Source organism: Melanerpes formicivorus, unplaced genomic scaffold (assembly GCF_026170545.1).
Source record: "Melanerpes formicivorus ecotype bairdi unplaced genomic scaffold, bMelFor1.0.p_v2 SCAF_16, whole genome shotgun sequence".
Classification (NCBI taxonomy): Eukaryota; Metazoa; Chordata; class Aves; order Piciformes; family Picidae; genus Melanerpes; species Melanerpes formicivorus.
The window spans coordinates 17,956,233-17,968,674 of record NW_027142368.1 but is presented as its reverse complement, the minus strand read 5'-3'; the positions used below and the strand labels follow the sequence as shown (position 1 = coordinate 17,968,674).

Below are 12,442 nucleotides of genomic sequence, written 5' to 3'. Positions count from 1 at the left end.
GAGGCGGCGCCGCGCTGGGGGAGGCGGCGCCGCGCTGGGGGAGGCGGCGCCGCGCTGGGGGAGGCGGCGCCGCGCTGGGGGAGGCGGCGCCGCGCTGGGGGAGGCGGCGCCGCGCTGGGGGAGGCGGCGCCGCGCTGGGGGAGGCGGCGCCGCGCTGGGGGAGGCGGCGCCGCGCTGGGGGAGGCGGCGCCGCGCTGGGGGAGGCGGCGCCGCGCTGGGGGAGGCGGCGCCGCGCTGGGGGAGGCGGCGCCGCGCTGGGGGAGGCGGCGCCGCGCTGGGGGAGGCGGCGCCGCGCTGGGGGAGGCGGCGCCGCGCTGGGGGAGGCGGCGCCGCGCTGGGGGAGGCGGCGCCGCGCTGGGGGAGGCGGCGCCGCGCTGGGGGAGGCGGCGCCGCGCTGGGGGAGGCGGCGCCGCGCTGGGGGAGGCGGCGCCGCGCTGGGGGAGGCGGCGCCGCGCTGGGGGAGGCGGCGCCGCGCTGGGGGAGGCGGCGCCGCGCTGGGGGAGGCGGCGCCGCGCTGGGGGAGGCGGCGCCGCGCTGGGGGAGGCGGCGCCGCGCTGGGGGAGGCGGCGCCGCGCTGGGGGAGGCGGCGCCGCGCTGGGGGAGGCGGCGCCGCGCTGGGGGAGGCGGCGCCGCGCTGGGGGAGGCGGCGCCGCGCTGGGGGAGGCGGCGCCGCGCTGGGGGAGGCGGCGCCTGCTTTGTCACCTCACGCTCAGCTTTCCATGGGTTTTGTTCCCCTCCAAGACAACACGTTGAGTTCTGAGCAGCTGAGGAGCCCTGGGGAACACCTGTACAGAAATGTTCCTCCAAGAGCTGTCAGAAAAACGTTCGTTCCGCCAGCAGGCAGCTCTGGCTTCAGAGCAAAAGCCTTCTGTGATCATTCTGTTTAGCTCAGCACCAGCTGCAGCTGTCAGTATTACCAAACTACACAGTAATGGCCTCCTCCCGGTGCCCTCCCGGTCCCAACAGTTTCCTCCCACCAAAGGACTGGCAGAGAACTGGAAGCGACTGGGAAGAAACTGGGAGGGACTGGGAGGGCACGAGGTGGAATCTGGGAGGGAAGGAGGAGGAAACTGTCAGAGACTGAAAGAAAACTGGGAGGAAACTGGTAGAGACTAAGAGGTAGTGGAGGCTCAAGTGGGAGGCACTGGGGAGAACTGTGAGAGAGCTCCGAAGGAACTGGAAGGGACTGGGAACAACTGGGAAAAAAAGTCCCAAAGAGGACCCTAAATGGGCCCAAATGGCCCCAAAGTAAACAGAGCCCAAACTGGGGTGATCTGGACCAATGGAGCCAGTGGAAGCACTTCCCACCTAAACTGTACTGACCAAAGAGAGCGCGGCTCTGCTTTCCCACTCCGGGAAATCTGCCACGCTGCAAGATGAGAAGGAGACTGGGAGGGATTGAGAGGAACTGGGAAAGGACTAGGAGAGACTGGGAGGGGACTGGGAGTGACTGGGAGGAGACTGGGAGAGGATTGGGAGGGATGGGGATGGGGACAGGACTGAGAAGGGACTGGGAGAGACTGGGAAGGGACTGGAAGGAGATTGGGAAGGACCGGGAGAGGAATGGGAGGGACTGTGAGGAATTCCAAAGGGAATGGGAGGGAATGGGAAGGAAACGGGAGGAACTGGGATGGAAGTTGGAAGGACTAGGGGTGACTGAGAAAGACTGGGAAAGAACTGGGAGGGACTGGGATACCACTGGGACCCTCACAAGTCTATGGCACCAGATGGGATCCATCCCAGGGCAGAGAGCTCTGGCAGATGAGCTCCAAGCCACTGCCCAACATTTGCCACCAGTCCTGCATGACCACAGAGGTCCCAGGTGGCTGGAAGCTGCCAGTGTGATGCCATTCACGAGAAGGGCTGGAGGGAAGAACCTGGGAACTCCAGGCCTGTAAGCCTGACCTCAGTGCCTGGCAAGACTATGGAGCAGATCGTCCTGGGGGCAATCACAGCAAACCTGCAGGACGGGCAAGGGCTCAGGCCCAGCCAGCAAAGATTTGGTGGGAGGGGCAGGTCCTGCCTCACCAACCTGATCTCCTTCTATGCCCAGGTGACTGCCTGGTAGGTGTGGGGAAGGCTGTGGATGTAGTCTGCCCGGACTTCAGCAAGGCCTTTGACGCTGTCTGCCACAACAAACTCCTGGCCAAGCAGAACAGCCCACATCCTGGACAGGAGCACTCTGTGCTGGGTTAGGAACTGGCTGGAGTCCTGGGCCCAGAGAGTGGTGGTGAATGGTGCCACATGCAGCTGGCAGCCGGGCACTAGTGGTGTCCCCCAGGGATCAGTGCTGGGTCCCATCCTGTTCAATATCTTTATTGATGATCTGGATGAGGGGATCGAGTCCATCATCAATAACTTTGCAGATGACACCAAGCTGGGGGCAGGAGTTGATCTGCTGGAAGGTAGGAGAGCTCAGCAGAGGGACCCTGACAGGCTGGACAGATGGGCAGAGTTTGGAAAGCATGCATGGACTCCCTGGTTGGTGAAGCAGGAATTGTTTAGTGGTACAGAACAAGCAGTGTATGTAGGAAAAATCAAGCAGGCTAAGCAATTCCCTGGCATTCTTGCACCACTGCTGCTAATTGAGTTTTCTCCTTTGATATGCAGCTCTCCATTATTATCTTCATCCCATATCAGGTTGAGCTTCTCCAGCACGGAGGCGAGCGTCCTTCTGTCTCACGCTTCAGGCTGTTTACTGCAGTCAGCTCTTCTTTATCATCAGACCGTTCTTCCGTCGTCAGCAGCCTGTCGTTCTTTCCTGTCCTGAAACCTTCCATACATACTTTCTGCTTTCCTCCAGGCAGAGTCCAAGGGCATGATATTGAACACATCCAAGTGCCAGGTTCTACACATTACCACAACAACCCCAGGCATTGCTACAGGCTGGGGTCAGACTAGCTGGAGAGGAACCAGGCTGAAAGGGACCTGAGGGTGCTGGTTGACACCAGCTGAACATGAGCCAGCAGTGGCCAAGAAGGCCAAATACATCCTGGCCTGCATCAGGAACAGTGTGGCCAGCAGGAGCAGGGAGGTCATTCTGCCCTGTGCTCAGCACTGGTCAGGCCACACCTTGAGTTCTGGGTCCAGTTCCTGGGCCCCTCAGTTTAGGAAAGATGTTGAGATGCTGGAAGGTGTCCAGAGAAGGGCAACAAAGCTGGGGAGGGGTCTGGAGCATAGCCCTGTGAGGCAAGGCTGAGGGAGCTGGGGTTGCTTAGCCTGGAGAAGAGGAGGCTCAGGGGAGACCTTCTTGCTCTCTACAACTACCTGAGGGCAGATTGTAGCCAGGTAGGGTTTGGTCTGTTCACCCAGGCACCCAGTACCAGAACAAGAGGACACAGTCTCAGGCTGTGCCAGGGAAGGTTTAAGCTAGAGGTGAGGACAAAGTTCATCCCAGAAAGAGGAATTGGCCATTGGAATGTGCTGCCCAGGGAGGTGGTGGAGTCCCCATCCCTGGAGGTGTTCCAAAAAAGAACTGGATGTGGCACCTGGAGCCATGGTTTAATTGTGAGGAGGGGATAGGGATGCAGACATAGGAGGGAATTGATGAGATCTGAGGTCTCTTCAAACCTGGTTGATTATGTGAGACTGGGAGGTACTAGGAGGAACTGGGGGTTACTGGGAAGTACTAGAAGGTACTGGGAGGCTGTGGAAGGACTCTGGGGGTGGAGAGTTACTGGGGGGGAGTGAGGGGGCACTGGAGAACTATAACGGTTAACTGGGAGGTACTGGGAAGGGCTCTGAATGGCACTGGGAAAAACTCAGAGACTGTGGAGAGACTTTGGGGCAGTCTGCAGGGGGTGAAGGGGTCACTGGGGGTTATGGGGAGATACTCACAGTGCTCCCAGTGCTCTCCCAGTTGTCTCCCAGTTCCTCCCAGTGCTCCCAGTTAGGTTCCTGATCCTTCCAGTTGTATCCCAGGGCTCCAGAACTGACTCCAGGTGCTGCAGGTATGGCTCCCAGTCCCTCCCAGTCCCTCCCAGTGCCTCTCAGCCCCTGCCAGCCTCCTCCCAGACTGGGAAAGGACTGGGAGGCACTGGGAGGGGCTCAGGACAGTAGTGGGGAGGTACTGGGAGACTGTGGAAGGACTCTGGGGGGGAATTGGGGATGCTCAGTGGGGTACAGAGGGTCACTGGGAGGCTGTGGAAGGACTTCCTCGGTGGAACTGGGAGGGCTCAGGGGGGCACTGGGGGTTACTGGAAGGTACTGGGAGGTAGTGGGGAGTACTGGGAGGCTGTGAAAGGACTCTGGGAGGGGAGGGTTACTGTGGGGGGAGTGAGGGGGCACTGGGGAAGTCTAAGGGTTAACTGGGAGGTACTGGGAAGGGCTCTGAATGGCACTGGGAAGAACTCAGACTGTGGAAAGACTTTGGGGCGGTCTGGAGGGGCTCAGGGGGGCACTGGGGGTCATGGGGAGATACTCCCAGTGCTCTCCCAGTTGTCTCCCAGTTCCTCCCAGGGACCCCTAGTGCTCCCAGTTGGGTTCCCGCTGCTTCCAGTTGTGTCCCAAGGCTCCAGCAATGCCTCCACCTGGTCCAGGTATGCCTCCCAGTGCCTCCTGGTCCCTACTGGTCTCCTCCCATACTGGGATAGGACTAGAAGGGATTGGGAGGTACTGGGAGGGACAGGAATAAACAGGGAGGGACTGGAAGGGAGTGGGACAGTGTGGGAGGGGACGTGGAGGGACAGGGAGGGGACATAGTGGGAATGGACTGGGAGGGACTGGCAGGGACTGGGAGGGGACTTTCACAGCTGTCTCCCACTTTTGTCCCAGTTGGGTTCCTGCTGCTTCCAGTTGTCTCCCAGGGCTCCAGGTCTGACTCCAGGTGCTGCAGGTATGGCTCCCAGACTCTCCCAGAAACTTCCAGCCCCTACCAGTCTCCTCCCAGACTGGGAAAGGTATAGGAGAAAATGGGATGGACTGGGAGGCTGTAAAGGGCTGTGGGAGGGAAATGGGGGGCTGAGGGGGGTACTGGGAATTCCTGGGTCACGCTCCCAGTGCTCCCAGTTGTTTCCCAGTTGTCTCCCAGTGGGGATGCTACTGCTTCCAATTGTCCACCAGGGCTCTTGCCAGGTAGTGCAGGTAGAACTGGGAGGGGACTGGAAAGGGATGGGGAAGGGACTGGTTGGGGACTGTGAAGGGACTGGGATGGAATGGGAGGAACTGGGAGGGGCTGGGATGGACTAGGGGGGCACTGGGAAGAGACTGGGATGGGAGTGGGGAAGGACAGGGAGGAACTGGGTGTACTGGGATGGGAATGGGAGGGAACTGGGAGAGACTGGGAAGGACTGGGAGTGCACTGCGACGGGACTGGGAGGGGAGTGGGGAGCCAGTGGGAGGGGATTGGGAGGGAACTAAGAAGGGAATGGGAAGGGAAAAGAGTTGGAAGGGACTGGGATAGAGTGGGATGGATCAGGGAGGGAATTGGAAAGGGCTCAGGACAGTACTGTGAAGGACAGGGAGGCTGTTAAGGGCTCTGGGGGGGCACTGGGAGGTACTGGGAGGCTGTGAAAAGATCTGGGGGGGGAGGGTTACTGGGGGGAGTGAGGGGGCGCTGGAGAACTGTAAGGGTTAACTGGGAGGTACTGGGAAGGGCTCTGAATGGCACTGGGAAGAACTCAGAGACTGTGGAATGACTCTGGAGGGGGTCTGGAGGAGCTCGGGGGCACTGGGGGTCATGAGGAGATACTCACAGTGCTCCCAGTGCTCTCCCAGTTCCTCCCAGTGCTCCCAGTTGAGTTCCTGCTGCTTCCAGTTGTCTCCCAGGGCTCCAGAACTGACTCCAGGTGCTGCAGGTATGGCTCCCAGTCCTTCCCAGTGCCTCTCAGCCCCTGCCAGCTTCCTCCCAGACTGGGAAAGGACTGGGAGGCACTGGGAGGGTCTCAGGACAGTACTGGGAAGGACTGGGAGGCTGTGGAAGGATCTGGGGCAGGGAGGGTTACTGGGGGAGAGTGAGGGGGCACTGGGAAAATTCTAAGGGTCAACTGGGAGGTACTGGGAAGGGCTCTGAATGGCACTGGGAAGAACTCAGAGACTCTGGAAAGACTTTGGGGAGGTCTGGAGGGGCTGAGGGGGGCACTGGGGGTTATGTGGAGATACTCACAGTGCTCACAGTGCTCTCCCAGTTGTCTCCCAGTTGTTCCCAGTGCTCCCAGTTGAGTTCCTGCTGCTTCCAGTTGTCTCCCAGGGCTCCAGCAATGCCTCCAGCTGGTCCAGGTATGTCTCCCAGTGCCTCCTGGTCCCTACTGGTCTCCTCCCATACTGGGATAGGATTAGAAGGGATTGGGAGGTACTGGGAGGGACAGGAATAAACAGGGAGGGACTGGGAGGGGACTGGGAAGGGAGTGGGACAGTATGGTAGGGGACTTGGAGGGACAGGGAGGGGACATAGTGGGAATGGACTGGGAGGGACTGGCAGGGACTGGGATGGAGTGGGATGGGACAGTAAGGGGATTGGGAAGGGACAGGGAAGGGACAGGGAGGGGATTGGGATGGGACTGAGTGAACTGGGAAGGGAATGAAAGGGACTGGGATGGACTGTTAGGGGCTTGGGTGGACTGGGATTGACAGGGAGGGCAGTGGTAGGGAATGGGAGGGATGGGAGGGGACTGGGAAGGAACTGGGAAGGGCCTGGGTCAAACTGGAAGGGGACTTGGAGGGAACTGGGAGGACCTGAGTGAAATTGGAGGGGACTGGGAGGGAGTGGGAGGAAACTGGGAGGGAATTGGTAGGGAACAGTGAAGGGACTAGGAGGGCACTGGAAGGGTAATGGAAAGGGAGTGGGAAAGGACAGGGAGGAACTGGGTGTAGTGGAATGGGAATGGGAGGGAACTGGGAGAGAATGGGAAGGACTGGGAGTGCACTGCGATGGGACTGGCTGGCCACGCCCCCTCCCAAATAAGGGAGGGAGAGTGAAACGGAGGAGGGCGGCTGGCCACACCCACAAAGGGAGGGCAGTGAAGAAGCGAGGTGGGGGGCTGGCCACGCCCCCCCCCCAAATAAGGGAGGGAGGGAGTGAAGTGGAGGCGGGTGGCTGGCCATGCCCCCTCCCCCCACCAAGCTAAAAGGGGGAGGGAGCTTCTGGCGCGGTGCGGCCAATAGGAGGGAGGGGAAAGCGCAAAGGCGGGAAAGGGGTTAGGGGTGGGCGGCAAAAGGGGAGGGGAGGGCGGGAAAGGAATAAGGAAGGGGAAGGGAGGGGAGAGGAAGAGAGGGGGGGACCAGTATGTACCAGTATGTACCAGTATGGAGCCAGGGCTAGACCAGTCTGGACCGGTTTGGACCAGTCTGGACTGGTTTGGACCAGTTTGGACCAGTCTGGACCAGTTTGGACCAGTCTGGACCGGTCTGGACCGTTTTGGACCAGTTTGGAACAGTATGGATCAGTTTGGACCACTGTAGACTGGTTTGGACCGGTTTGGACCAGTCTGGAGTGTTTTGGACCGGTTTGGACCAGTCTGGACCAGTTTCAAGCGGTTTCGACCGGTCCGGACCGGTTTGGACCGGTTTGGACCGGTCTGGACCGGTCTGGACCGGCTTGGACCGGTTTGGACCGGTCTAGACCGGCTTGGACCGGTCTGGACCAGTCTGGACCGGCTTGGACCGGCTTGGACCGGTTTGGACCGGTCTGGACCGGTTTGTTCCGGTTTGGACCGGTCTGGACCGGTTTGGACCGGTCTGGACCGGCTTGGACCGGCTTGGACCGGTTTAGACCGGTCTGGACCGGCTTGGATTGGTCCGGACCGGTTTGGACCGGTTTGGACCGGTTTGGACCGGCTTGGACCGGTTTGGACCGGTCTGGACCGGCTTGGACCGGTCTGGACCGGTCTGGACTGGTTTGGACCGGTCTAGACCGGTCTAGACCGGTCTGGACCGGCTTGGACCGGTCTGGACCGGTCTGGACCGGTCTGGACCAGCTTGGACCGGTTTGGACCGGCTTGGACCGGTCTGGATCGGCTTGGACCGGCTTGGACTGGTCTGGACCGGCTTGGACCGGTTTGGACCGGTCTGGACCGGCTTGGACCGGTCTGGACCGGTTTGGACCGGTCTAGACCGGTCTAGACCGGTCTGGACCGGCTTGGACCGGTCTGGACCGGCTTGGACCGGTCTGGACCGGCTTGGACCGGTTTGGACCGGTCTGGACCGGCTTGGACCGGTTTGGACCGGTCTGGACCGGTTTGGACTGGTTTGGACCAGTCTGGACGAGTCTGGACCAGTATCGAGCTTGGGTGGCCACTAATGAGCTACGGTGGCCACTAATGACCCCCCCCAGCCTCTCCCTCCCTCCCCTCCTCCTCCTCTCCCCTCCCATTCTCCCTTTCCCGCGCTCCCCGTGGCCCACGTGGCGCAGCCGGCCCCACTCCACTCTCTGACATCACCGCGCGGGGCAGCCCTGGTGCCCTCCTCCCCCCTCCCGCCTGGGCGCTCCGCCCCCTTGCTCTGACGTAATCAGCAGCCATCGCCTCTCTGCCCCAGCTGCTCAGGCCACGCCCCCCGTGACATAGTCTGCGCTATTCCCCGCCCCCCCATAGCCATCCTGCTGCACTCCTCCAGCCCCGCCCCCTCCTATAGCCATCCAATTGTCGCCCTCCAGCCCCGCCTCCAGTCCTCCAGTCCCACCTCCTGCAACCTCCCTCAGCCCTTTCCCCGCCCCCTCCATAGCCATCCTATTTCACTCAAACCCCGCCCCCTTGTGACGCAGATGCCCTCTCGTTCCGGCCCCCTCCCTTAGCCATTCTATTGCCGCCCTCTAGCCCCGCCTCCAGTCCTCCAGCCCCGCCCCCCATAGCCATCCTATTGCCTTCCTCAAGCCCCGCCTCCAGTGACGTAACCTGCGCGGTCTTCCCCGCTCCCCCTCCCCTCTAGCTCCCTTCCCACCCTTTCCCTTTCCTATCCCCTCACAGCGCCGCCGCCGCTTTCTCTGCTCCCCGCCCCTCCTTTGCGCGGCCCCTAATCACGTGACGATCGCTGGGCGAATCTCGGTGCTGCGGGGTTCACCCTGGGATCGCTGGGCGAGTCTGGGGGCATTGGGGTCAGCCTGCAAGAGCTGGGAGAGACAGGAGAACAGCTCGTGAACTGGGAGCAGACTGCTCCCGACCGCGGCAAATCGACACCCACCCCCCCTCGCTGCTGGTGTTTCTTGCCCCCCCCCCTCGCTGCTGCCCACCCCCAGACCCGTGGCAGAGTGCTGCAGCAGGGACAAAACAACTCCAGAGAGCAGCAGAGTCTACACTGAGCTGATGCGGAGCGGAGAAAGCAGAGGGGACGATAGTTACGCTGGCTAGGTCGGAGCCGACGGGGCGAGGGCGGCGCCATCTTGGGAAGGGCAGGCGCTGTCACAGAGAGGGCAACGCCATCTTGGGAAGGGCAGGCGCTGTCACGGGGAGAGCGGTGCCGTCTTGGGAAGGGCAGGCGCTGTCACGGGGAGAGCGGTGCCGTCTTGATGCCCTCACTTCCGTCTACATGCCCCCAGACCTCCTTTCTCACCCTCTAAGGCCCTTGAGGTGCTCGCAGCTCGCCTTGAGATGCCGGGGGAGATGTGGCTGGGGGGTCCTGGGACTGCAGGACACCCAATACCGGAGTGAGACCACCCCAATCTTGCGGGACCCAAACCCTGGAACCCCCCAGAGACCTCTAACACAACACCACCACTCCCCGCCCCCTCAGCTGCTTCAGGACCCTCCAGAGACCCCCCCGGAGACCCTCCAGAGGCCGCCAGACACCTCTCGATGCCCACAAAGCCCCTCTAGACGCCCCAGAATACCTCTCTGCGCCTCCCTTCAGAGGCCACTCACACCCTTGGCAGCAGGCGACAGCAAGCAGTACCTGGCCGTGCCCACAAGGTGGGAGCAGTGAGCAGAAGAGTCAGGGGCGCTAGGGACACCGAGACTCCAGCAATGCCACACAGCAACCCACACGCTGTGGGGACCTGACACAGAGACCCCGAAACCACACTGAGGCACAGACCCCCCCACTCCTCCGTGACCCTCCAGACATGACCCAGGAGCCCCTCCAGAGGTCCCCAGACACCTCTAGATGCTCCCAGAACCCTTCACATGCCCCCAAATTCCCCTTTCATACCCCCAAGCCCACTTCAGATGACAGCAGACCCTCCTTAACAGGCCCCCAACGCTCAGCAGGTCCGGTGCTGCTGTGCCTCGGGAGCAGATCAGCTGGTCTCCCTGCAGAGCTTTTTCCATTCAATGAAAAAACAGCACACCACACACACACATGAAAGACAATCCACTGTTTTAATTGAGAGACAGTTGCTATTTCTGTTTCAAACCACACCCCACACCCCCCCGTGGCTCTGCTCAGGATGTGCTTTTCTCCTCTAGAAGCCTTTCTACAGAACAGAGGGGGGGGCACGTCAAGGCCTTTCTGCACACAAATCACTGCCCTTCTGCAATCTCTCAATAAGCAGCACCGCTGTTCCTCGGCTGGAACACCTCACACTCACTCTTACACTTTCCCGGGGCTTTCCCTCCCCTCCAAGAACATCCTGGCATTTCAAACATTTGGCATTTCAGGTCTGCAAGCAGCCTTTGTGGGAGGCTGCCCTCACCCCTCCCTCACTGCTCCTCTGCTGTATCCTCGCCCACCCCCCCTGTGGCATCACAGAAGGAAAGACAGCCGAGCGGCTACGCTCCTGTTCTTTTTATCACCCCGAGCGGGGGACAGCCTTCTGGGCAAGGTTTGCAGCTTCAGCACACAGCTGAGCTTTGCTCTCACCCATTAAACCCTTTGGTGGTTTCAGCTTCCCGAGGATGTGTCGGCACAAGTCCTTGTCGGGGCACCGCAAACAGGGAGAGACAAAGCTCCGAGATCCAGGAAGAGGACGGCTGAGCAGACACTTCTAAAGAGAGAAACTTCATCAGCTGAACCTCACACTTCTCCCAGCTTTGCAACAGCAAAGAACTTTGTGAACAACACAGTGGTGCTCCTAAGGAGGTCACCAGCTTGCAAGTTACAGGAGAAATAAAAACCTTTTTATTACAGAAGCACTGGCAAAAATTTACGGACAGGAACAGCAGACGAGGAAATTCTGCAATTGAGCTAACGATAGACATCAGGCCTAGGATCTGGCTACCCTGACAAAGGATGCCAACAGGACAGAGTGAGGCCTCAGCAGCACTCCCAAAAAGCCCCACAGAGAGCCACAGGCTCTGGCCCGTGCCCCACCTACGGGCCGGCCCTCCTGGCAGCAGCGCAACACCACCTCTTCAGGAGCCCAGGGACTGACCTCAGCCCCCTAAGGGCCAGGCAAGGTTGGTTCCTGTTAGCTGCCTAAAGCAGCCTCCCCAGCCCTGCTTACAGGGACCTTGGGCTGCTGCTGGGGACAGAAGGGGGATGGAGGGCTCCACAACTCGTCACACAGACCCCGAGTACAGGGCTGTTAAGCTGACAGGGTGCCAAGGGAACAGGCTGCCATGAAGGCAGAGACCCAGGCCCTGAACTACAGGGTGGGTCACCTTGCCGCAGCAACACGACCCAGCGGCTTCGCTGTGTCCGACGAATAAAAGGAGGAAGTTCCACAGGAACAGAAGGGAAAACCTTTTCACTGTGTGTGCCAGAGCCCTGGAGCAGGCTGCCCAGAGAGTTAGTGGAGTCTCTGGAGACATTCAAAACCTGCCCCAGGTGATCCTGCACTGGCACAGGGGTTGGACTGGATGCTATTTTGGGGTCCCTTCCAACCCCTAACACTCAGTGATTCTGTGATTAGCTATGCTGGTGACAGAGTCTCACTGAGTGCTCTTTAAAATGTTTTTCTTTTCTTTCAGCCTAGGAGTTTCATATTTAAATAGACCTTCTGCTCTGTCTTCCCCCTTCCTTCTTCCATCTTGCGTCTAAAAACTAGGAGAGCTTGATGAGCTGTATCCTGGGCGTCCCAACGTAACACATCTCAATTGCATACATGGATTTTGTAATCTTTTGCCCCATTGCTTGCACAGGGTGGATTAAGTTCATTACTTAGAGCTTGTCAGGACAGCTGTTGAAGTGTCCTGTGCAATGCAGGAGGAGTTGAATCCCATAGGATACCACATTACTGTGCTTTGTCAGCCTGGTTATGGTCAGAAACCTCCTTCATTTTTTTTTCTCTTAAACAGATATATCACATGAGTCCCCAGAATTAATTTGCCTCTTCTCATAATTATTTCTTTAAAACTGTCTTAGAAGTGTCTCTGTCCTTCCCTCTCCCTCTCTCTAGATACTGGCCTCCTGAGCCCATGGCAGACTTGCACAGAGCTACTGCGAGCACCACTCTGCACGGCCTCTGGGGGGCTTTCAAGCACAGGCACCCCAGGAGAATCCAAACCTAACCTTGCAGCTGGCCTTAGAGCTCCTCTTTGGAAAACTGTCGCTGCCAGGGCCCTCAAACCCAACATCCTCTGTCAGCAACCTGGATGTAAGAGCTGAAAAGTGTCAACGGAAATTGTACTTGGAC

The 12,442-nt window shown here is 59.9% G+C and overlaps 1 protein-coding gene across 1 annotated transcript; it reads right to left on the bottom strand.

Moving 5' to 3' along the window:
* Window positions 1-2,282: 2,282 nt before the first annotated feature.
* On the bottom strand, window positions 2,283-8,456 carry LOC137446184 (uncharacterized). Its single transcript, XM_068148571.1, has 4 exons — window positions 8,442-8,456; window positions 6,104-7,060; window positions 5,694-5,789; window positions 2,283-4,889 (listed from the first exon to the last, which is right to left on the bottom strand). The coding sequence occupies exons 1-4, from the start codon at window positions 8,454-8,456 to the stop codon at window positions 4,746-4,748; spliced, it is 1,212 nt and encodes a 403-aa protein (XP_068004672.1). The 3' UTR covers window positions 2,283-4,745.
* Between the last annotated feature and the right edge of the window lie 3,986 nt (window positions 8,457-12,442).